Here is a 26,547-nt window from a genome sequence, read left to right as displayed (position 1 = left end):
CCCAGACCCTTGGCCGAGCTATTCGCAAGCAGCTTTCCACCCGGATTTGAAGAAAATGTCCTTGGTGGCCTCCACTTGCTTCCTCAACGTCATTGAAACCTTCGTTGTTTGCCTTGTTCAGTTCGTCCTTTTTTGATTGCTTCAATGCTTCCAGCTCGACCCGGAGAGCGTCCCTTTCTTTCTCGATGGCACCCAATTGGGCAAACAATCTGGAGTTGTCAGAGTTCGCGATCTCCAAATAAGCTTTTGATCGTCCTAGCTCGGTCTGAAGGTGCTTAACCTGGCTGGCAGTGTCGATTGCCTTCTACCAGAGTCTGTGAATCCGCTCCAGTACAAGGTGTTGTTTTTGGATGGCCTGCAAGAAGAGAGTTTGATTAGAGATGGAACCAAGCAAACACTTGGAAAAATTTGAATAAAGCATGCAAAACTCTTACCCGGGTCATGAACTTGACCGAGGACTTCACTAGCCGGGTGTCGGGCACGTGATCGCTGCCGACCACGTCACTCGGTAGTAAGAGGGCTTTTGTCAGGTCGAAGGCTAGGAGGTGTTCCTTGTCGCCTTTGACCGAGGAGGTTGTCGGGATCTTCTTACCCAGGTGCTTCAACTGGGGATACCAGGGCGGTGGTAGCTCGGTTGTGACCGCGGGTTGCTCAATGTTCAGCTCCGCGACGAGCTCGGCTGAAGGATCGGCGGTTCAAGGCCTTTTTCCAGCTCGGCGGGTGTTCTTGCTGGCCTGTGATGGGGGGGTTGAGGCCAAGGCAATAACGGCCTCAGATGTTTTCCCGGCTCTTGAAGTGCGAGATAGGATGCTTGGTAGCTCGATGGATGTGGCAGTGATAAGATTCTTAATGCGGCTTCGTTTGGACATCTTCTCTACCTCGGTCAGCTGGATGAGGGGCACGTCAGATAATATGGGGTCAGGAGGTGGCGATGGCCCTCGAACAAAGTCTGTCACTCTACTCTGACGTGTAGCGGAGTATCGGTAGATCGGTACGTCGCCGAAAAGTTCGTGACAATCTCGGTTTCGGTACCGCAGCACGGTTCTGATGGCTGCTTCGTTGGGATAATGGTAGTTGGCTTGCAAAGTCTTAATTGCTGCAAAAGAAGAAAATATATTAAGTACGGAATTTAGAAATGAAGAAATTTGACCGAGTAGTTAGCACGACTTACATGTTTCACTGAAGTTTTTGCTTATATACCAGCCCGGCATGTCGGCCGTTTCATAATTACTGGACACCCAGAAAAAGTTGTCGTCGTGCATGTCTTTGTCCGGGGTGCCGGTCACTATCTTCTCCTTGCCCGGTCTGATCTTTAAATAATAGGCAAGGCTGTCGCCCGTATGCCCGAGGGTATACTGGCAAATATTTCGGCTAATCCTAGGTTGGTTCCTAGCCGGTTGTTCAGTTCGTGGATCCCGTTAATTATCCTGTAAGTGTTGGTTGAGACTTGGGTTGGCGCTAGCCCGGTGCGCCGCAAGAACTCGCACAAAAGGGGGTTAATCGGGAAGCGGAGGCCACCTTCTATTATGGAGAGCACGGTGAAAGGGCACTGGTCCAGTCTGCCCTACGGGGTTGTTTCCTCTGCTCCGAGCTCGAGATGTACGTCGATTGGGATACCGTATTCTTCCCAGAACGCAGCTAGAGCGACCGGGGTGTTGACTAGGAAGTGGTAGCGCCCCATGTGTAGCCGGCTGGTTTTAGTACGGCTGTGTTAGTTTGGCACAAACTCTTGTTTGGTGGCTACTCGGTCTTTGAAAGCCTCAGTGTTGGTGCGTGGTCCCCTTGGACTCTTTAGGAAAATGAGGGTAAGTGTAAGAGGGAGCGCAGTTGCGCAAAACGAGCTTGACTTTAGCTCGGTCAATGGAGTGCCTGACCACCCCGGCCATGAAGGTAAATCCAGAAGCTCGGCCGCTCAAGCGGACCAGATGTTAGCTCGGTCAAGCTGTCAAACCCTCTACCTACCTCGGTTCCTACAGGAGTTTTTACAAACTTGTAATTTGCTCGATTTAGATGTTTTTTGGGATTAAAAGAAGACCTGGAGTCCGGTCCGTCCCAGATCTTCATGTGTTCATCACTGGAGCTGAAGAACAGCAAGGAGAACAGGGGGCATGAGAGGTTTTTGGGAGCTATATCCTAAAACCTATTACTTTTGTGCCTTAAGATGTGAAATACCGAAGGAAAAAACAATAATGGGGTTTGAAGAACTTACCAGAATGGGGCAGAAGTCGAATCTTCGAGCACGAATGCAGCAGAGGGCAACAATGGAGCTTGATGAGAGCACCGCGACGTTAGGTTGTCTGGAATGGAAGTGAGTCAGTAAGAAGAAAATGAAGGGAGAGTTGGCGGGTTTGTAGGGGAAAACAACCGCCAAAATTAGAATATGAAAGGACGTCAGGGTTGGCTGCTCGACGCCAATAAATGATCAACGCGTGTCCATATTGACGGCGGTGTCAGTATTAAAGGGACAGACAGGCGAGTTGAGGCGTCGACTGTGCAAGTCTAGAAACCGAGCATGTCGACTAGCGCGGTACACAACTTGTGGAGGAAAGACTTGCGGGAATGTACCCCGGTTAGGTCACATAATCCCAGTCACGCTTTTGCGTGGACGAAATTAAGGGGCAATTGAGAGGGAGATTTACGAGCTGGAATGGGCCATGGTAAAGGCCAGGCAAATTGAGGGCCGAGCGCGTTTGGGTCGTGATAGCTTGGGCCTGTCTGGAGATGGTTCTGCTCGGTTGAGGCCCAGGGCCATATTGGGACCGAGCTACTTGAGCTACTCGGCCGAGGTGATCCCTGCCATTCGGGGTTCCACAATTCGTGCATTTAGCTCGGCAGGAAGGGCTTCGGTTTACCAGCTCGACCTGCCTTGAGCTCGGTTATGCCGGAATGCAACAGAGCACGGTCGTTATGGAGCTCGACGAGTGGAGTGCTCGAACTCGTTATCCAACACGGTTGTGTGAGGCCGAGGTGATGCCGCCGGGCTGCCGAGCTCCCACTAATGTAGTCTGCCGGTTTGGTTAGGTGGTGATTGCGGGATTTGTGCTGACAGATAGGAGAGTAGCTCTATGTGTCAAGAGGCTAATGGGGGCAGATTTGAGCGCAGAAAGTATATAAGCATGACTGCGCCCCCATGTTGGGGATGGAACATCATTTGGTGAGAAACACTCATTGTGATTTATCTTTCTTTTTCTCTCTCTCTCTCCCTGAGTGTGTGTGCTAACTTGACCGTCGGAGGGGTTTTCCGGCCACACACCGCGGGGTAGCTCACCGCCGTTGTGCTCACAGGTCGATCGGACAGATAAGAAGCTTGGACGAAAGGAGTACGGGCTCCGCAAAATATTTGCTCCCCGTACACTACTTATAAATTATAATTAAAAGTTTATGTTTATTCATAATTTGATCCCACAATAATAATATACACCATTGATTTAAAAGTCCAAGTAAATTTATGATAACTTTTCTAAGCTTATAGAATTTTTCTCTTTTAATGTTTTGTTTAGTTTGATACGAGTTATTTATGTTATCAAGTAATTGTGATGTTATTATTCTGAACAATTTTTATAATTAATAATTTCTTATGCAATCAAATTTTATTATGAAATTTTGTGGGTTAATTATTGTTAACATCTATCCAGATGGCTTAATATCATGGCTTGTCGCTATTAAGACATAATTTAAGATTAAGATAATTTATTTATTACACAAAATATATATAATCTATTTTTATGTGCATCACACGGATTACCGCTAGTACTTATATATATTGTTGTATTAAGCAAATGCAAGTAATGGGAAAGCTCAAAATATTTGTTATTTGCTCGGGCTTAAAAATAAAGTTGATGAAGTCTCACATGTTCAAATCATAATTACAAATGGAAAAATGAAACCTTATATATATATATATATATATATTTGCTTTCTTCTATAAATGGATTAGTTCAAATAAATAAAAGGCACATGCTGTGTTGAAATGTAATAGATAAATTTCTGATCTCTGACAATGACACCCAATTTGACAGGCACCTATTTAGAGGATTTTGTGAAGAATTGAAGATCGAATTCTACAACTCCACCCCGGCTTACCCGCAGTCCAACGGCCAAGCCGAAGTATCAAACAAGACCATTCTTGATGGGTTGAAGAAAAGACTTGAGAAAGCTAAAGGAAAATGGGCCGAGGAACTCCCAAGTGTCCTTTGGGCATATCGGACGACCCCGCGACGATCTACCGGGGAAACTCCTTTTGCCCTGGCATACGGCATAGAGGCGGTCATCCCGTTAAAAATCGCCATGCCCACCATCCGTAGTGAAAATTTTGAGCCGGAGCTAAACTCAGAAGTAGTAGCCCTGGAATTCGACCTTGCTGAAGAGCGCCGAGAAAAAGCTTTGATTCACGTGGCTGCGTACGAACAAGAATTGTCCAGAAAATACAACAAAACCGTACACCCCAGACCGTTTAAAGTAGGCGACTGGATTTTAAGGAAGGTCATGGGCAACACCCTGGTACCAGGCGAAGGCAAGCTAGGGGCAAACTGGGAAGGACCCTACAGGATAACCGGTCTGACGGGTAAGGGGGCATACCATTTGGAAGATTTGGATGGCAAAGGCATGCCCCGGCCATGGAATGCAGCCAACCTCAAACTGTACTATTTTTAAAGTTTTTCATAGTTTTTATGTTATTCTTTTGAGCAAGGACTTGTTTGCCTTACACTTCAGAATGTAATGCCCTTTTTGTTAATATAGTAGAAGTGACTTATTCTTGCTGAAGCATTCTGTTGTTTTCGATGCTTATTTTGTGATTTTAACCGAGATGTCTTATTCTGGTTGAACGAGTCGATGATTTACTCTGCTTAGACTGAGATGTTTTATTCTGGTTGAATGAGTTAGCTTAAACCGATATGTTTTACTCCGGTTAAGTGAGTTGATGATTTGCTCAACTCTGTGATTTAATGCCGAGATGTTTTACTCCAGTTAAGTGAGTTGATGATTTGCTCAACTCTGTGATTTAAGTCGAGATGTTTTACTCCGGTTAAGTGAGTTGATGATTTACTCAGCTTAGACCGAGATGTTTTATTTCGGTTGAATGAGTTGATGATTTACTCAGCTTAAACCGAGATGTTTTTCTTCGGTTACGTGAGTTGATGATTTGCTCAACTCTGTGATTTAGACCGAGATGATTTTGCTCTGGTTAAACGTGTTGATGATTTACTCAACTTAGATCGAGATGTTTTATTCAGGTTGAATGAGTTGATGATTTACTCAACTTAAACCGAGATGTTTTTCTCCGATTACGTGAGTTGATGATTTGCTCAACTCTGTGATTTAGACCGAGATGATTTTGCTCTGGTTAAATGAGTTGATGTTTTATCAACCGAGATGGTTTATCTCGGCTATATGAGTGGATAATTCGTTCAAGGACGAGTTGATGATTCGCTAAGCCAAGGTGCTTTACCCCGGCCAAAGTTGTTTAGTTTAAACACAGTGCAAACACTTAACGAAATCAGAACTTTTCATTTATGAAGAATAGAATTACATACGGTGGGGCTGGCAGCCCGGTTACATTCTTAAAAACAAAGAAGAAAAAGACAGAAAACTAAACCAAGGAGGACAGGTCGGCGAAGTCATCCCTGGTTGAGGTGGCCTCCAGGTCGACCGTGGTTGTGGTTTCTTTGACGCCGGTCTCAACTTGGCCGGCCTGCTTTGGGCGGTTATCTCCCTCAGTGGTTTCCTCGGCCTCCTTCTTCCTCGGCCTCAGCCTGCAACGTGCTAAAGACGTCATTGGCATATGGCACCATGTATGTCGGCAGAAAGGCAATGGGGGGAGAGGCAAACACGTCGGTCCCAGATCCTTGGCCGAGCTATTCGCAAGCATCTTTCCACCCGGATTTGAAGAAAATGTCCTTGGTGGCCTCCACTTGCTTCTTCGACGTCATTGAAACCTTCGTTGTTTGCCTTGTCCAGTTCGTCCTTCTTCGATTGCTTCAACGCTTCCAGCTCGACCCGGAGAGCGTCCCTTTGTTTCTCGGTGGCACCCAGTTGGGCGAACAATCTGGAGTTGTCAGAGTTTGCGATCTCTAAAGAAGCTTTTGATCGTCCCAGCTCGGTCTGAAGGTGCTCAACCTGGCTGGCAGTGTCGGTTGCCTTCTGCCAGAGTTTGTGAATTCGCTCCAGTACAAGGTGTTGTTTTTGGATGGCCTGCAAGAAGAGAGTTTGATTAGAGATAGAACCAAGCAAACACTTGGAAAAATTTGAATAAAGCATGCAAAGCTCTTACCCGGGTCATGAACTTGACCGAGGACTTCACCAACCGGGTGTCGGGCACATGATCGCTGCCAACCATGTCGCTCGGCAGTAGGAGGGCTTTTGTCAGGTCGAAGGCTAGGAGGTGTTCCTTGTCGCCTTTGACCGAGGAGGTTGTCGGGATCTTCTTACCCCGGTGCTTCAACTGGGGCTACCAGGGCGGTGGTAGCTCGGTTGTGACCGCGGATTGCTCGATGTTCAGCTCCGCGACGAGCTCGGCTGAAGGATCGGCGGTTCGAGGCCTTTTTCCAGCTCGGCGGGTGTTCTTGCTGGCCTGTGATGGGGGGGTTGAGGCCAAGGCAATGACGGCCTCAGATGTTTTCCCGGCTCTTGAAGTGCAAGGTAGGATGCTCGGTAGCTCGATGGATGTAGTAGTGATAAGATTCTTGATGCGGCTTCGTTTGGCCATCTTCTCTACCTCAGTCAGCCAGATGAGGGGCACGTCGGATAATATGGGGTCAGGAGGTGGCGATGGCCCTCGAAGAAAGTCTGTCACTCTACTTTGACGTGGAGCGGAGTATCAGTAGGTCGGTACGTAGCCGAGAAGTTCGTGACAATCTCGGTTTCGGTACCGCAGCACGGTTCTGATGGCTGCTTCGTTGGGATAATGGTAGTTAGCTTGCAAAGCCTCAATTGCTGCAAAAGAAGAAAAGATATTAAGTACGGAATTTAGAAATGAAGAAATTTGACCGAGCAGTTAGCACGGCTTACATGTTTCACTGAAGTTTTTGCTTATATACAAGCTCGGCACGTCGGCCGTTTCATAATTACCGGACACCCAGAAAAAGTCGTCGTCATGCATGTCTTTGTCCAGAGTGCCGGTCACTATCTTCTCATTGCCCGGTCTGATCTTTAAATAATAGACAAGGTTGTCGCCCGTATGCCCGAGGGTATACTAGCAAGTATTTCGGCTAATCCTAGGTTGGTTCCTCACCGGTTGTTCAGTTCGTGGATCCCGTTAATTATCCTGTAAGTGTTGGTTGAGACTTGGGTTGGTGCTAGCCCGGTGCGCCGCAAGAACTCACACAAAAGGGGGTTAACCGGGAAGCGGAGGCCGCCTTCTATTATGGAGAGCACGGTGAAAGGGCACTGGTCCAGTCTGCCCTACGGGGTTGTTTCCTCTGCTCTGAGCTCGAGATGTACGTCGATTGGGATACCGTATTCTTCTCAGAATGCGGCTAGAGCGACCGGCGTGTCGACTAGGAAGTGGTAGCGCCCCATGTGTAGCTGGCTGGTTTTAGCACGGCTGTGTTGGTTTGGCACAAACTCTTGTTTGGTGGCTACTCGGTCTTTGAAAACCTCAGTGTTGGTGCGTGGTCCCCTTGGACTCTGTAGGAAAATGAGGGTAAGTGTAAGAGGGAGCGTAGTCGTGTAAAACGAGCTTGACTTTAGCTCGGTCAGTGGAGTGCCAGACCACCCTGGTCATGAAGGTAAATCCAGAAGCTCGGCCGCTCAAGCGGACCAGATGTTAGCCCGATCAAGCTGTCAAACCCTCTATCTACCTCGGTTCCTACAGGAGTTTTTACAAACTTGTAATTTGCTCGATTTAGATGTTTTTGGGATCAAAAGAAGACCTGGAGCCCGGTCCGCCCCAGATCTTCATGTGTTCATCACTGGAGCTGAAGAACAGCAAGGAGAACAGGGGGCATAAGAGGTTTTTGGGAGCTATATCCTAAAACCTATTACTTTTGTGCCTTAAGATGTGAAATACCGAAGGAAAAAACAATAATGGGGTTTGAAGAACTTACCAGAATAGGGCAGAAGTCGAATCTTCGAGCACGAATGCAGCAGAGGGCAACAATGGAGCTTGATGAGGGTACCGCGACGTTAGGTTGTTTGGAATGGAAGTGAGTCAGTAAGAAGAAAATGAAGGGGGAGTTGGCGGGTTTGTAGGGGAAAACAACCGCCAAAATTCGAATATGAAAGGACGTCAGGGTTGGCTGCTCGACGCCAATAAATGATCAACGCGTGTCCCTATTGACGGTGGTGTCAGTACTGAAGGGACAAACATGCGAGTTGCGGCGTCGATCGGGCAAGTCTAGAAACTGAGCATGTCGACTAGCGCGGTATACAACTTGTGGAGGAAAGACCTGCGGAAATGTACCCCGGTTAGGTCACGTAATCCCAGTCATGCTTTTGCGTGGACGAAATTAAGGGGCAATTGAGAGGGAGATTTACAAGTTGGAATGGGCCATGGTAAAGGCCGGGCAAATTGAGGGTTGAGCGCGTTTGGGCCGTGATAGCTTGGGCCTGTCCGGAGATGATTCTGCTCGGTTGAGGCCCAGGGCCATGTTGGAACCGAGCTACTTGAGCTACTCGGCCGAGCTGATCCCTGCCATTCGGGATTCCACGGTTCGTGCATTTAGCTCGGCAAGAAGGGCTTCGGTTTACCAGCTCGACCTGTCTTGAGCTCGGTTATGCCGGAATGCAACCGAGCACGGTCATTATGGAGCTCGACGAGTGGAGTACTCGAACTCATTATCCAACACGGTTGTGTGAGGCCGAGGTGATACCGCCGGGCTGCCGAGCTCCCACTAATGTAGTCTGCCGGTTTGGTTAGGTGGTGATTGTGGGATTTGTGCTGACAGATAGGATAGTAGCTCCACGTGTCAAGAGGCTAATGGGGGCAGATTTGAGCGCAGAAAGTATATAAGCATGACTGCGCCCCCATGCTGGGGATGGAACATCATTTGGTGAGAAACACTCATTGTGATTTATCTTTCTTTTCCTCTCTCTCTCCCTGAGTGTGTGTGCTAACTTGACCGTCGGAGGGGTTTTCCGGCCATATACCGCTGGGTAGCTCACTGCCGTTGTGCTCATAGGTCGATCGGACAAATAAGGAGCTTGGACGAAAAGAGTACGGGCTCCGCAAAATATTTGCTCCCCGTACACTAATTATAAATTATAATTAAAAGTTTATGTTTATTCATAATTTGATCCCACAATAATAATATACACCATTGATTTAAAAGTCTAAGTAAATTTATGATAACTTTTCTAAGCTTATAGAATTTTTCTCTTTTAATGTTTTGTTTAGTTTGATACAAGTTATTTATGTTATCAAGTAATTGTGATATTATTATTCTGAATAATTTTTATAATTAATAATTTCTTATGCATATCAAATTTTATTATGAAATTTTGTGGATTAATTATTGTTAACATCTATCCAGATGGCTTAATATCATGACTTGTCGCTATTAAGACATAATTTAAGATTAAGATAATTTATTTATTACATAAAATATATATAATCTATTTTTCTGTGCATCACACGAGTTACCACAAGTACTTATATATATTGTTGTATTAAGCAAATGCAAGTAATGGGAAAGCTCAAAATATTTATTTTTTGCTCGGGCTTAAAAATAAAGTTGATGAAGTCTCACATGTTCAAATCATAATTACAAATGGAAAAATGAAACCTCATATATATATATATATATATATATTTGCTTTCTTCTATAAATGGATTAGTTCAAATAAATAAAAGGCACATGCTGTGTTGAAATGTAATAGATAAAATCATTTTTGTTCAATTTAGGCCTCAAAATAATGATGTAGGCTGCTAGAAGCCTAATATCAATCAATAGTATCAACATTTCTTCTCTCTAAAGATAATTTTTTACGATAATTTTTTTATACGTTACTAAAAATTAATAATTAGAAATTTTTTTGTCATAATTTTTATAAATTGTCGTTAAAACTTATAATTAGTGATATTTTCTGTGATGAATTTTATGAATTGTCGCTGAAAGTTCAAAATTAATGACATTTTTTATGACAATTTTCAAATTGTCTATAAAAATTAATAATTAGTGACTTTTCTTAATAGCTTTTGATGAAAAATATCATTAATTATCATAGAATTTATTAGACAATAAATTCACCACCTGCATATAAATACTCCAAAAATATATTAGAACATTTTCATTGTAAGAATTTAATTAATAATTCAGCATCATCAAAAGTAAAAAATTAAAAATTAAAAATTAAAAAATAGGAAATTTAATATTTAAAAGTTAAGTAATAATAATTTAAATGTTAAAAGACCTCCATTCAATACGTCACCTAAAACCCTAAAATAATTATGTTGTCCCTAATCTCTAACACTACTTTTTACACATAAAAACTCTAAACATATTTAAATCATCACATTTTATACTTTTCAATGAAGCTCACTTTTTAATTAAGCCATCGCCGCGTGGATAAAATCCAACCTTCACATATGCTCTCTCTCCTAAAAAGAAAAGTAAAAGGGTACTACATGCATTGTTCCTAGTCAATAATTTCATTTGATTATAATCTTTGTAGAAAGCCACCAAACACATGGATATGAGTAACTTTCACACATCATTAATATAAGACCCAAAATACAGAATTGTAAAATATATAGGGATCCCCCCCTCTCTCTCTCTCTCTCCCCCCCTCTCAACTCAGAGAACTTGTAATAATGTTCCTCACTCGGCTTCTTCCTTCAGTTGCTGTAATCGTTTTCTTGGCTACTTTCGCTTCCGGAGCCACTCCACTTCCCTCTTCTGAAGGTATATATATACACATACATATGAATATAAGATTAGGAACACCAACAAGGGTTGGTTTAAGACTTTTGGATTCCATACTCAAAATTTGAGTTCGAGTCTCCATAATCCCTCGTTAAAATTAAATATATTGTTTAGTGTTTAGAGCACACAGAGCCTTAGTTTTTGTCCTGATGTAAGTTCAGTGGGATTCTGTGCATATGCAGTGTGAGTATTAAGGATAATATAAATTAATGTGCGTTTTATTTTTGCAGTGGAAGCTCTGAACGAAATAGCGAAGAAGTTGGGAAAGAAGAATTGGGATTTCAGTGTAGATCCATGCAGTGGAGAATCAGGTTGGGCCAACCGGAGTGAGCCTAACGGGTTTGAGAATGCTGTCACCTGTGGTAACTGCACCTCCGATAACACCACCTGCCATGTTGTCAGCATGTAAGCTCTCTCTCTCTCTCTCTCTCTCTCTCTCTCGGATAATTTATAGATTATACTTGTAGTTGGTTTAAACATGAGAATATAAAATATGGTTTCAAGATTAATTTTTCATATGAAAATTAAAACCAATCTCTATTCGGTCTTAGGATGCCTTTTTGCTCGTCTGTTTGTTTATTTGTTATTGTTGTTGTTTATCTTGATCAAAAAGCGAAGTTCAAGTTGTCCTTGTATGCACAATAAATGACAAATCACAGCTTATGATCATTTTTCATTTTTTAATCATTTAATAAAAATGATTTGAGAAATACTGTTATTTTTATAAATATAAATCATTTTATGCGTGTTTTATTTTAAATTAAAAAAATTTCAATATAAAATTATTTATAAATATTCTATTTATATATTAGGAGAAATAATATAAAAAAAATCCTAGGGTTTGAGTCTTAAAACAAAATAATTTTTAAATTTTATCAATTTAAACTTCAATCTTTTGATTTGTTTTCAATTTAAATTATTTATCTATTTTTGTTAAATAAAATTGACCAAAAACTGATATTGTAGTCATTATACTCTATGTAAATGTACCAAATATGTCTAAAATACTCATTTTTATTAAGTTTAATAAATAAAATATTATTTCTTCGATAATTTTACTTAATAAAAATAAACAAATAGTCTAGATTAAAAACAAATCAAAAGATTAATTTTAAACTGATAAAAATAAAACTTTGTTATTTATTTTGTTAAAAGGCTCAAATTTTAAATATTTTTTTTTTATAATTTTTCCTATATATTATTGCTCCAATATATTATTACTCTTTTTCAAGACATTATTTGCATAGTATTAGTAATAGTAAGGGGTGACTTTCAATTTCTTGTTTCGGTGGCTCTTGGCTGCTCACAAAGTAGGTTTCATCAACTTTGTTGAAATAAAAAATTAATAAAATAATTGGCTTGATTGACTTTGTTTGGTTCGAATGTTAGGTAGAGAGGGGTTTTTGAAAGAATTAAACTAAACATTGTTTGTAATTTTATGCATGAGAATTTTTTTTTTCCCCTTTAGACACTGGAGGTTTCATCAACTTTGTTGAAACAAAAAATTAATAAAACGTCACTACAAGAATTAACACTTTTGGCAACAAAAAATTAGTCACTAAAAGTCTATTTTTAGTCGGCAAAAGTTATCCGTGAGCAATTTTTTTGGTCGCCAATTGAGGGTCGGCAAAAGTAATTCGCGACCAAAATTTTGGTTGGTCGGCAAAAGTTGGATTTGCCGACTAAATTTTTGGTCGCTAAATATTTAATTATTGCGACTAATTCATTTTGTCGCTAAAACACTTTGGTCGCGAAAAGTGATATTTTCCCGACCAAATTTCTTAGTCGCCAATTGTCACATATCACGATCAAAAAGTTTGGTCGCCAATTATCACATTTAGCGACCAAAAAGTTTGGTCGACAATAGATGTATTTTTTGCGACCAAAACTCTTGGTCGGCAATTGTCATTTTTTGCGAAAAAAAATTATTTTTGATGTCGCGACTAATAAATTGATCGCCAAAGCAGGAAAACAATACACCTGTAATTCCTAATAATGCATTCAATCCATAATAAACCTATAATTTTAAAACATCATTCAAATTAACTGAATCATTAACATTCGACACAATACATAATTCATTAACATTCAACACAATACAACTATTCTAAGTTTTCAATTCATAATCGACACAATACATTAAGTTGCCTTGATAGCCAATCAAAAAGATCCACTAAGTTTTAATTCATTAACTATTCGACACAATACATAATTCATATTCGAAGTTTTAATCCACTAAGTTGCCTTGATAGCCAATCAAAAAGATCCTTGCGCCCTTCCGTGCCTAGCTTCGCATCCATCAAAGCAGTAGTGATGTAAGGCACCTAATAAAGAAACAGAATTGGAAAATTTATCAGAGAAGCATGATAGTGGCAGCAACACTGGATTGCAAACCTGTATCTTTGCAAAAATCAATTAAATCCTATAAACATGTACATCGTATTGAGACAACTAGCTGGCATAATAAAACTGTACTTATTGTTGTACCTGCAAATTTCAGTACACGATGATTAATAAGCTAACAACCATAATAACCCTGCCAGTAAGATAAGCAAAACCATAGATATATGTATAACCATAAACCAAGGTAGATACATTTGATAAATTCTAAATTAAAGAATTCAAAATGAATCAAATCTTTACCTATAAATATATGTATAATCTCAATGATTCAATAGAATTGTTGATGGTATGAGAATTTGAGATTGCATTTGTGTGTGATTGGTTTAACCCTTGTGCGGGGTAAGGCACCTCTTCTCTCTCTTCTTCTTCTTCTTCTCTTATTCTTTGCGCACATACCCGAGTAATTATTCGCAGGTTACTATTCACAGTCCACTAAAAGTGCAGTCTCAACACCAACGCGTTGAAATAAAAAATTAATAAAATAAATGGCTTTATTACCTTTGTTTGGTTGGAATGTTAGGTAGAGAGGGGTCTTTGAAAGAATTAAACTAAACATTATATGGAATTTCATGCATGAGATTTTTTTCTCTTTTTTAAGTTAGCAGTGTACATGACCCACAAATTATTTATACCATTAAGCATCATCAACATATAAACAATACTAATGTTTGGACCTATCAAGAATAATGTGATAATAATATTTGAGAAAACATAAACTACTTTGATATATTTTTTTGTTAAAATGATAAAATCGAAAGTTATACCATATCATTTTATGTTAGCTTTATATAATATATCAATTATTTCATGGAATCCATATGCTTTTATTTGGTGGGGGTAACCAAAGGCACACTCGTTAAATTGGTGGATATTAAAAGCCCTCACCTACATATGATTTTATTGGGTTAAGAAAATAGGCATGACTCACAGTCCACTGTAAAAGAAAATAAAACAAAATTAGTACATCAAATTTATTTATTTTTAACCTAAGCCCAACACCACTATCACTAAGCTTCCGTTTGGAAAGTGGGTTGGCTTTTTGGCTTTCTGACTTTTTGACTATTTTAGCCTGGGCTATTTTAGCCTGATTTGGGAAGGGCTTTTTGACTTTTTGACTTTTTTGACTTTTTTTGTGAGAGAGGATTGTAATGATTATGAGTTGGATTTGATGTTTTGTTTTTTGTGGCTAAAATAGCCTATTTTATTTTTTGTGACTATTTTAGACAAAAAAAACCTGGCTTTTTTCTTCCCAAACGGAGCCTGAGTTTCATAATGGGAGAGAAGTAAACTATCACAAAAAATATCAATTCTTCCTCATACAATTTGAACTCAAGATTTCACATCAAAAATGGTGGTACACAACTATTAGGCCAAATGTCCTGATTCTATCTTATTATTAGAACTTTGTGAATAAAGGTGCCAGAATATACTTGATTTTTTTTTTCTTTTACACAACAATTTTATGAATTTTCAAAAACTTAGTCGAAAAAAGCTGAAAAAAGAGAGAGCATAGATTAGATTTATATTTGAAAGTGATTCACTTCACATTAAATTAAATTTTTACTACATTTTTTTATTAAGTTTTAAATTATCTTTTTCCAGCTTCGTAAGTTGATTTATATGATTAGATACCCTTTTTTTTTTTCTTCAGTCTCTTATCTTTAAAAAATTAATGGATTAATTTGTTGGTACAAGCATATAATTGATATAATAAACGCCCTTCAAAATTTACTAAACGTGTTGAATATATATAGTTTGATCTTTTAATGAGTTATTTTAAAAGCCATATTTAGACTGTAGCATTCAAAAGTAACTTATCATTTTAACACAATTAAATTTCACATTAACATTATTTAATTGATTTCTGCACAGCAAACTTTGGTAGGAAATGGTAATTGAGTTTTTAGCAAAAAAGAGTGATGTGATAAAAATAATTTTGTCAAATTTTGAAACAAATTTGGCATAATTTTTTATTTTGTTATTTTTTAAAAATAAATTTGATTAAAGAGAAAATTTTGTAAAGTCTAACCATTTTTTAATTTTAATTTGACAACCTTTTTGACTTTGACTATAGATGTTGCTTGTTTTTTGGGAAGTTAGTTTTTAGTTTTTTTTTAAAAAAAAGACAACAAAAAAAAAGGGGGAAGTAAAAAATTAAAGCCATTAAAAAAATAAAAAAAAATACTAAAAAGTACGTCATACACATCAATTTTCATATATATATATATATATATATATTTTTTTTTTTGGATAAATTACACTGATATTCCTTAAGATTTCTCTTTAATATAGTTTCTCTCTCACATTTGAAAAATTAATATTCCTTTTCCCGAGATTTATAATCTCATTACAAATTACCCTATGGATTGTTGATGTCATGCATTAAAATTTTCTAAATGACAATATCATTTTTCCTATCATTTTTTCTTCCGATCATCATGATTACATATCTACAACTTTTCATCATTAAATTCTATCTGAACATATTTTTAGTGAGTGATGATATACAAATATAAATTTTATACAAGATTTTCAAACACAATGATATAGTTTAATCGTGACTTTTCACTTTAAAACAAAACATCCATAAACATGATTTATATTTTTTGTATAAATTTTTATATATGAATATAATTTTTCATTTTTATTTCCACCGTTATATCTAGATTAGATCAGTTTAATCTAGATATATTTAAAAGGTATAAAATTTGTACAAAAAACTTTTAAAAAAAATCCATTGAATATAACAAAATAAGATAATGTATTAAACTTTTGTATTTTGTTGTATTTTTTTCTTGTTTTTTTTTTTTGTATTTGGTGAATTTAAAAAAAAATCACAAAATATTATACTTCTTAAGTATATCTAGATTAGACGTATCTAAAAATTAAAAAAATTGCTTAAAGTATTAAAAGAATTCAATAAAAAAAATACCTAAAAAAAAAAACTCAATTTCTTGTGTGAGTTAAATTAAAGAAAATAATTATTATTTCTCTTGAAATGATATGAACAAAATACTTGTATAATTTTATTATTTTATATGTATAAAGACTAAGAAATAGATATGTCATTTTAATCTGACAGAGTATAAGTATAATTTTTTAACTGTGACAGAGATTTATATTAAATAGAAATATGTCAATGTAATTTACCTTATTTTTTCATACAACTTAAGAAAGTCCATCCTAGACATATTTCATTTTTTTTCATCTTATAAAATAATTGAACCAATGATCTAAGACAGTTGCCCAAATAGTCATATGAAGGACACTCAGGTGGCAAGGTGAATGAAATTTCGTGTTTTGTCTATGGAAAAATATTAGCATGTCTTAAAAAATCTAATTATTAATATATTATCCATCATCTTGTAAAAAAAATAGGGCGATTTATTAAGAATTCATTTTTCAAGTACTTGTATCTTAATTAGTTCATAACATATTCTAATATTTCAATAAGTCATATTTGATTTACCAAATCTTAATTATCATATTTAAGATATTTTATGGATAATTTTACCCTTACAAATATTTTATGAACGCCTAGTAATTTGGTGATGTAAAAAATTCATATTTTATAAGTGTAAATGTTCACATTGACGGTGTGAACACAGAATATTCACACTGTTAATATGAATATTACTATTGGGGATATTTTGATAATAATATCGTTCATAAAACTTATTAAAATATAAAAAATAATTTATATTAATGAAACATAAGTAAGTGAAGAGAAATTTATAAATAAGTACTTAAAAAATAACAATAATCAACCCAATATTTATTTATTTATATATGTTTTTTGTGTGGGGAAGAAATATAATGGGGTGTTTTGGAAAAATGATAAAAAGTGATTTTTTGACTTTTATCCAAACTTTTGACTTTTTTAGATAAGTCATTTGGGAAGTTGGTAAAAAGTTACTTTTAAATTTTTTGATTAATATTTGTTATGATATCAAATCACAATAAAATGACAAAACTACCCCATTCAATTTAAAATATTTACAACTTTACTCATGTAACGCATTTTGACCCATGAGGGATAGAATTGTAATGTTACTATTAGTTAAAAACCAACTTCTCAAATGTCTTTAAACTCAAAAAAATTAAATTTTAATTTTTGTTACAAATTTAAAAAAGTGACTAAAAACTAAGTAATAAAAACAAAGGCCAATATAATGAATATTTCTATCCTATTTCTATCCTAAAAAAGGAAAGGAGACTAGTGGTGAGAGTTGAAAGCCCCAGCCCAGCCACTAATGTATCAAAAAAAAAAAAAAAAAGCCCCAGCCACTTGGCCCATAAATATCCCATTCTCTCTCATGCTTTTATGAGGTTGGTTGGGTTGGGACATCTGTACTACAACTGCACGCGTTTGAGTCAAACATGCCGTCTGTGTCCGGGGTACTGCTGCGCCCAACTCACAGCAGTTACTGCTGTTAGTTAAAACGTCGTCGTTTCGGCATTAAATAAAAAAAAAAAAAAATTGTCTTTTTTTTGCTTGGCTGTTCTGAGGGTTTGAACGCAGGAATCCGGATCTTCTGTCGCATTCCCCTATCGCCTTCCCCTGTCGCCCCCAAAACGACGTCGTTTTGGGGGCGAAATTTCAAAAAAAAAAACGCAGAAGAGGGAGGAAGGAGAGGAAGAGGGAGGGAGGAGGGAGGAGGGAGGAGGGAGGAGGAGGAGGAAGGCCGGCCGGACTGGAGGGGGCCATAAATACAGGGGAGGAGGAGGAGGCGGAGCTCGACGGCGGTCGCAGCACCTGCGACGAGGTGGAGCTGCTGCAACGGCTGCGACGGCGGCTACGACGGCGGCGAGGGACGACGACGGTTGCGACGGCGGCGAGGGCGGCAGCCTCCTCCTCCTCCTCCTCCCTCCTCCCTCTCCCTCTTCCTCCCTCTCCCTCTTCCTCTTCCTCTCCTTCCTCCCTCTTCTCTGCGTCTCTTCTCTGCATTTTTTTTTTTTTGAAAATTCGCCCCCAAAACGACGTCGTTTTGGGGGCGACAGGGGTAAGGCGACGGGTGATCCGGATTCTTGAACGCAGGCCAGTGAGGGAGCAAAACAAACTTTAATCACTGTGCTATTCAGACATCCTATCAATATTTTAGATATATATTATATTTATTACAATTTTTATTCTAGCATAAAAACAAATTTACAACTTGCTGTTATTACCATCTGTATTTCAACATAATTTTTTTTTTTACAATCTACTAATATTACAATCTGTATTCTACCATAAAAAAGAAATTTACAATCTATTATTATTACAATCTGTATTCCAGCATAAAAAAAAAATAATAATTTACAATTAGATACAACCACCATAAAGCTTATAAAATAAAACAAAAAATCCTTTCCATCTTAAAAAAAAAAAAAATTCCAATCTACACAATATCAGTGGTGGCTTCTTCTTAAATAAACCTTGAATCCATATCAAACACAAATAAAATAAAACACAATGACAATGGTTTCTCCTTAAATAAACCTTGAATCCATATCTAATATGCACAATTTGATGTTCTATTATGTATCAAACACAAATAAAATAAAACATAATAACAGTGGTGGCTTCTCCTTAAATAAACCTTGAATCTATTTCAATTTAATATATGTAATAAATATAATCTACGTCCAATCTACCTACGTATCGTCTGAGTAGCACAGTTCCAGCTGGCCTGCGTTCAAACCCTTCGAACAGCCAAATAAAATTTTCTCTTTTTTTTTAATTATTTAATGCCGAAACGACGCCGTTTCAACTCACAACAATAACTGCTGTGAGTTGGGCGCAACAAGTACCCCCGATGCGTCTTTGGCCAGGGCCGGTCTTGAGATTTGTGAGGCCTAAGGCGAACTATGAAAATGGGGCCCCTCTAATATATTTTTTTTAATAAAAAACTTATGATTAAAATGATAAGTATTCACAAATTTTTTATTTAAGTATACTTGCACATATAATCATTAATATTATAAACTAAAATTTACTTTCATATATTAAGTGAACAATGTTGTATATTATATGTATGGTTTGGGCCCAAACACTTTATTTGTTGTTGTTTTTTTTTTATATATATTTTCATTTTAATAAATGTGGGCCAAAACCACATAAACATGGACTAAACCAAACATGGACCCAATAAAACATTTTTGGGCCCTTTAAATTGATCCTAAAACAAAAAAAATAAAAAATTGAGCCTATAACAATTTATTAAATTTTGGGACCCTTTTTTTGGGCCAAAATTGTGGGGCCTAAGGCACAAGCCTTATTGACCTTAGGCCAGGGCGGGCCTGTCTTTGGCCGATAATATGTACGTTAAAAGTTATTTTCTAATTTATTTGAGATTATATTAATTTCATTATATATTTTTATAAAAAAAATTAAAAAAATTAACTCTTAATTATTTTCTCAAAATCCTCCTGTGTCATTTTTATCAGTGTCATGAAGAAAAAATTTGCAACACGTTTAGTGTCAATGATAGAATTGATGTTGTTTTTTTTTTTTTTTTTTTTTTTTTTTTTTTTTTTTTTTTTTTTTTTTTTGTCTCTCTGTCTCTGTTTTGTCACGTAAAAAGAAATTTTCAATTCCTTGCGTTGGACTTTTCGTAATCACACGTAGATTTGCCATATGAAAAAGTCAAATGTCAAAGAATATGAATGTAATCTTTAAATTCACATCTAAAATTGATTTTAAACTAATCAATAATTAGAATTGATTTAGGAGGTTCTAAATAAATATACTTTTTAATTTTTTTATAAAAAGATATGTAAAAAAATAAAAAAAAATATTGATTAATATGACCAAAATAAATACACGTATGTAAAAAAGTATACATATATAATTTAACTCAAACAAGACTTTAATATAAAATAATTCACACCATTAACAAATTTAAAAGTTATATTTATAGGTTTCAATTTTTTTTTTATTAATTGTCTAAATTCTTTGTAGTCTTTGCTACCATTTGTTTATTAGTTTTTAAATATTTTTACATTCAAAAGAGTCAACAGAAAAAAGGGACTAAATATTATATATATATATATATATATATATTAAAATATCTTTTGGATATTTATAACCTACTCTCACATTTTCACTTCAGTTGTCTTTGATATAAAACTTATAAAAATTTTAATGCATCGTGTGGATCTTTCTTTTACATTAAAAAATTAAAAAAATTAAGCCATAGCGATTAATTGTAGTTTCGCAATTAAACTATGGTGTTTATCTTTTTTATAAAATGATGTGATAGTGATATTATTATAAATAAAAATAATTTTTATAATATTTTATTTTAAAATAAAATAATTTTATTAACAGTAGTGATTGGGGGCCCGAAAACGGGACCCCCGAATCCCCCGAAATTTTTTTTTTTTTTTTTTTTTTTTCAGCAGACGAAGAAGAGAAGGAGGAGAGGGGAGGGGAGGGGGAGGGGGAGGGGGAGGGGGGAGGAGGAGGGGGAGGAAGGACTGGAGGGGGCCTAAAAAATGGAGGAAGAAGACGGAGGAAGAAGAGGTGGCGATCGGCTACAGAGGCGGAGGCGCGGCGACGAGCAGAGGCGGCGATCGGCGACGGAGGCGGAGGCGCGGCGACGAGCAGAGGCGGCGATCGGCGACGGAGGCGCGGCTACGCGATCGGCGACCGGCGACCTGTCTTCCCTCTCTCTCTCTTTCTCTCTTCTCTTTCTCTCCCTCTCCCTCTCTGTCTCTGCGAAGAAGAAGAAAGAAGAAGAAAATGGCGGAAGGGAAGAAAAGAAAAAAAAAAAAAAAAAAATCAAAACCCAAAACGACGTCGTTTTGGGTTTTGAGCCAAATTCGAGCCACCATTTTCGGGCCCTCAAACATTACTCTTTTATTAAACCACACCATTATATATATATATATATATAATAAATTCTCAGTATCATCAATAATGAATAATGAAAAGGAATAGATGATGGTGAATATTGAAGCAGGATTTTTTGTTATTAGCGAGGAGTTTTTTTGTAATAAATTCTTAGCGAGGAGTTTTTTTGTTTTTTATTCTTTATATTTTTTGGCGTTGAGTGTCACAGGATTTTTTATTATTATTAAAATGAAAAATGTTTTGCATTTTCAAAAAGTAAAATCTTTTGGTGAATTTGTTGTTTTTCTTGCATGATTTGTGTGGTCCTTTCGAATCTTGTTTTGTATGTTATTTTTAATATAAATATTTTTCATATAATAATAATAAAAAAAAAGTAGAAATCATTTTTCAAAATCTTACAAAACTAATTGAGGCGTTATCATTGCCATTGTCCAACCACCACTACTACTGCCAATGCCACACTACCTCAACACAATATCCTAGCCCTAACAGCACTGCCTCTACCATCTCACCATCCAGCCCAGTCCAGCCCGCCCCACTCTTGTTACTACTATCTCATCTTTACTACTATCACCATTACTAATGTAATTACTTGTACATTAGTACTGTGTTAACTGAAGCCCCCAAGTCATGAGGCTCAAAGTAAAGATGATACACTTATCTGAGCTGTTTAGGTTTATGGATTAAAAAACTGTAAAGAAATTGAAAGAGAGAAAAATTGTATGTATTATTGATTGATTTATATTTCTGCTGTCTATTACAAATGGTTCCTTATATAGATGTAGGTGTAGTGGAGTAGGTGGTGGTAGGTGAGGAGTAGGTGAGTGTAGTAGGTGAGTGTGTGGTAGGTGATGGTAAGTGTGTGGTAGGTGATGGTAAATTTTAACAGTCCCCCGCAAACTCAAGGAGGATAGAAACTAACCAACTTGAGTTTGGAGAGAGGAACAAAATAATAAAATACATAAAAGTAAAAAGGATAGGAGACACTGTATGGTCGTGTCAGACCGTTGATGAAGACACTGGATGGTTGTGTCATAACGTTGTAGAGGACACTAGATGGTTGTGTCATAACGTGGTAGAGGACACGGGATGGTTGTGTCATAATGGTGTAGAGGACACTGGATGGCAGTGTCAGACCGATGTAGAAGACAGTTTATGGGGTCATGTCGGACCGTTGTAGCAGACAATGTTGTGACAGTTGTGGTGACAGTTTACGGAGTCTTGCTGAACCCTTGTAGAAACTAACCGGAATCAATGTCGGGACAGTTTACAGAGTCTTGTCGGACCCATGAAGAAGCTAACCGGAATCAATGTCGGGACAGTTTATGGGGTCATGTCGGACCGTTGTAAAAGTTGCACCCTCAAAAGGTGTGCCCAATCTTTCAAAAGGCGTGCCCAATTCATCAAAAGGCGTGCCATCAAAAGGCGTGCCATCAAAAGACGTGCCATCAAAAGGCGCGCCCATATTGTCGGCGAGCGTCGAGCGGCGCATGATGCGCGTGTCTGCCGCTTCGTCATGTTCTATATAAATCAATGCGGAGGCTGAGGCAGAAAACCTGCTAAAACCTTCTGAAAAACTCTTCCTTGCCTGTGAGAGAAACTCTGTAATACGCTGTAACCAACCCGTCTCTAAAACACTCAGCAACATGGCCTCTTCTTCCCGTCTAACTACCCAAAACATGGCCTCCTCTTCCCGTGGTCTGCTTACGCTCTTTCCAGAACTGAACGAGCCCACAAGAGAAATAACTGGTGCGGTGGCCAGTGAACCTCAACCAAACACCTCTGGTTTTGCTCCGTTGAACTTTCCGATGCGGTCGGTGGAGCAAAAAATGGCGGTGCAAACTGATATTGAGACCAATCAGTATACTCTGAAGTCATGTGTGGAAACCATGACTGCGGTCACAAACTTGTCGCACCGGCTGCAGAGCAGGACAAATGAGGTGCAACAGTTAAACTCCCAACTGGCTCTGCTCCAACGCATGTATAAGGATGCGCGAGCAGAGATAAGTGTGCTGAAGGCGGAAAACAAGGAGCTGAAGCGGAAGGCCACCGTGATGTTTCGATTTGGAGGTCCTCCATATGCTGCAGTGGAGGAGCAGGGGGGAGTGAATGTGCTTGGTGGATTAGGAAGCACAGAGGCAGCACCGTCAAGGACCGCCCAGGACGGAGGCAAAAAGAAGAGACCGGCGGCAGAGTAGAGAAGAAAAATCCCATTGTTCCGATTTGTGTTTGTTTTGTTTTTTTTTTGTGTTTTTTTTTTTTTTTTTTTTTTGGGTGTAAAATGGTGATCGGGGTGAGCCCCCGACATGAATAAAATGAGTGTGGTGTGCAGTCCGTCTTCTGCCCCTTTTTTTTTTGAGAGAAAATAATAATGAAAAAAAAGATGAAAAATAAAGTGAAAGAAAAATAAAAAAGAAAGAAAGAATAAGAAGAGAATCACGTGAGTTGCTTGTAATGGAATCAGAGAAATGATGAAAGTGGGTTTAGTGGATAGAAAAAGGGATGAGAGAGAGAGGGAGTGGATTGAATTAAAAAATAAAAAAATAAAGAAAAATAATGTTATCAGAAAGTGCATGTGCAAAGCAATGTGTGTGTCGTGTGTTTTGCAAAAAGTGTGGTTTATAATAAAAAAATAAAGTGTGGTTTTTATTTGTTTTTTTTTTTTTTTTTGTTTTGAAATGAAATAAACAAAAGATTTTGGGGCAGCTAAGTTTTAGTGGGGGACACGAGCGGATGAGCTTGGTGTTAAAGGGATTAAAAGAAATAAATAAAGAAAGAAAGAAAAGAATCAAAGAACATGGGTTTGGACTATGTGCGCGGAGAGAGAGAGAAGAAGTTGGGTCACATGGGTTGCCTTTTCGAGTCAAGTGGAATTAAAAAGCTTGAAGTGGCACCATTGGTGCTAATGGAGTTCGTAGACCAAATACCGGAACTGCAGGCATGATGGATGCCTGTACTGGGTCCTCAGCCATGCTATCCTCCATGCTCATCTGATCACCATTACCTGAGGCAGCCGTGAAGACAGGAACAACACTACCAAACATGGGCTGTGCTTGGGAAGAGGCAGTGGCAGTAGAAGCAGTTGAAGTGAACATGAAAATGGAATCCAATGAGCCACTAGTAGGAGTGGATGATCCAAACACCATAGGGGCACTGTTGGTAGCAGCAACAGAAACCGAGGATGCTCCAAAGGAGAACCCAGTTGACGGAGACGCAGAACTAAATGTTGAGTTAAATGAAGGCTTGGTGGGCTGTGGGCTGTGTGACGAAGCCAAAAGAGTTTGAAGAACGAGGCTGGCGGCACGTTGTCGGAGACAAAGGAGGTGGTGAAAGGCAAGGTTGGGGAGAGGTGGAAGATGCAGGAAAGTAAAGGTATGTGTAGAAAATGCCAGCGGGCAGCGAAAGCAAGGTTGCCGGCCGGCTGCTCGCCGGTGAGAAAACAAAATACGGACCTAAATCTTACTGCTCTGATACCATGTAAAGAAATTGAAAGAGAGAAAAATTGTATATATTATTGATTGATTTATATTTCTGCTGTCTATTACAAATGGTTCCTTATATAGATGTAGGTGTAGTGGAGTAGGTGGTGGTAGGTGAGGAGTAGGTGAGTGTAGTAGGTGAGTGTGTGGTAGGTGATGGTAAGTGTGTGGTAGGTGATGGTAAATTTTAACAAAAACCAATTACTAATGTTTGTTTATTAACAAAGGGAAAGCCTATGGTACACACTGTGTACCATATGCACCTATAATTAAATATATATATATATATATATATATAATTTTATACTTTTTAAGTCCTAATTAAAAAAATCATAATTAAAATATCACACGAGTCATGAGCCATAATTAAAAAAAGAAAATTAATAATAATTAAATAATAAAATGACATAATTAAGAGTGCATATGATATACCCTTTTCAAAGAGTGTGTATAGTAAAATTTTCCATTAAGAAAATAATTATTCTATGTTTCTAATTATAATACAAGAAATGTAGTAAATAAATTACACTCCCAAAAGATGGGTATACGGGTGATTCTATTTCACACTAGACTTTGTCAAGGTACATATTATTTATATCGTTCGGATATCAACTTTCAAACAAAATATAACTATTTGAATATTTACTCTCGAACAAAATATAAATATTCATATATCAATTGTCGAACAAGATTTTTGTTTGAATAATTGATTTTTATTCAGAAAATTGATATTCGAACATTTTATTTTTATTAAGAGGTTAATGTTCAAAAGGGCTACTATTAGTACCTACCTAATTTTTTTGGACCCCCACTTTTTTGAACCCCTACCCACTTAATTGAGTCCCACACATTTTCTCTTTGAACCCCTGCTTTAATCCCAATTATACCCATCTTCTTTGAACCCCCAACTCATCACCTCTTCTCATCGTTGACCACCGCCGTTCTCTACATCGTCGCCACCTTCCCAACTCATCACTCCATTGCCATTGTCGTCACTTTCCTAGCTCATCACTCCACCAATCCTCAGTCTCTCTCCTCTCCAAAACCACCTCCATTACCACAAACCTTAGATTTTCCACCGCCTACTTCTCTACTTCCGACGATGGCGCTTCCGCGGGAGAAACTGAGCAACCGATAAAGTTGTCCATTGTCGTCGCCTTTCCACTACTTCGCGAGCACCACCATCATACCTCCAAACCCTAGCGACCCAACCAGGCACAGAGAAGGAGAGATAGCTGTGGCGGCGAAGTTTGAGATCACGATCTGAAAATTTTGAAAATCCCTGAGATATTGATTTATGATTATGTATCTATTTTAAATAGTAAATAACAATATCAATCAAACAATCAAAGACGAATCGACACAACGATTTAATATGAAAAAATCACAATTGGAGCGCCTTCAATTGTGATAAAAAAATTACGGGCCAAAGCCATAAAACAATCCACTAAGAGGACAAAAAAAGAATTATACAACTGTACTCTCAATTACCTAGTGAATCCACACCTAAATTGAACCGATCTAATGTGCTTTTTCTGTTGGTACAAAACTGGTAAGGAGATAAAATAGAAAATAATTAGTATTACTTCAAGGCGAGTTACAATGTCGCTTTCCTTAAGACGATATTCGCCCTCACTAATTCTGCCAAATATGGTGTGCATCGGGTTACCTGCGAATTTGCCTCCAGGATATAATGAAGCCCAGCCTAAAGACTAATGTCTGATTGCAGTATACACAAATGAAATCAGATCCCGAATACCTTTGGATTTTTCTAATCCACCAAGTATAGAGGAAAATAACAATGATAGAGAGAAATTCAATGGATTTCATATGGATGATTTCTTATCCAAATGCCAACCCATTCCGCCTTTATATAGGCATGGATTTGTATCCCTTAGACCAAAGGTCGTGTCCTTTAAATTCAAAAGTGATACCCTTTAAATCTAAAAGTCATGTCTTTTTGTTT

At 37.8% G+C, this 26,547-nt stretch overlaps 1 protein-coding gene across 2 annotated transcripts in view; it reads left to right on the top strand.

Moving 5' to 3' along the window:
* Positions 1 to 10,473: 10,473 nt before the first annotated feature.
* LOC114302082 (putative leucine-rich repeat receptor-like serine/threonine-protein kinase At3g14840) overlaps positions 10,474 to 26,547 on the top strand; it is a 59,456-nt gene continuing 43,382 nt past the window's right edge. For both annotated transcript variants that reach the window (XM_082884161.1, XM_082884160.1), the window contains exons 1-2: positions 10,474 to 10,841; positions 11,093 to 11,267. In XM_082884161.1, the coding sequence (XP_082740287.1) occupies positions 10,751 to 10,841; positions 11,093 to 11,267 (266 nt within the window). In that variant the 5' untranslated portion in view covers positions 10,474 to 10,750. The remainder of the gene's footprint in view (positions 10,842 to 11,092; positions 11,268 to 26,547) is intronic.

This window comes from Camellia sinensis, chromosome 8 (genome assembly GCF_055761805.1).
Source record: "Camellia sinensis isolate YWXY chromosome 8, ASM5576180v1, whole genome shotgun sequence".
NCBI lineage: Eukaryota > Viridiplantae > Streptophyta > Magnoliopsida > Ericales > Theaceae > Camellia > Camellia sinensis.
The sequence above is the reverse complement of the archived record's forward strand: the minus strand, read 5'-3'. Positions and strand labels throughout refer to the sequence as shown.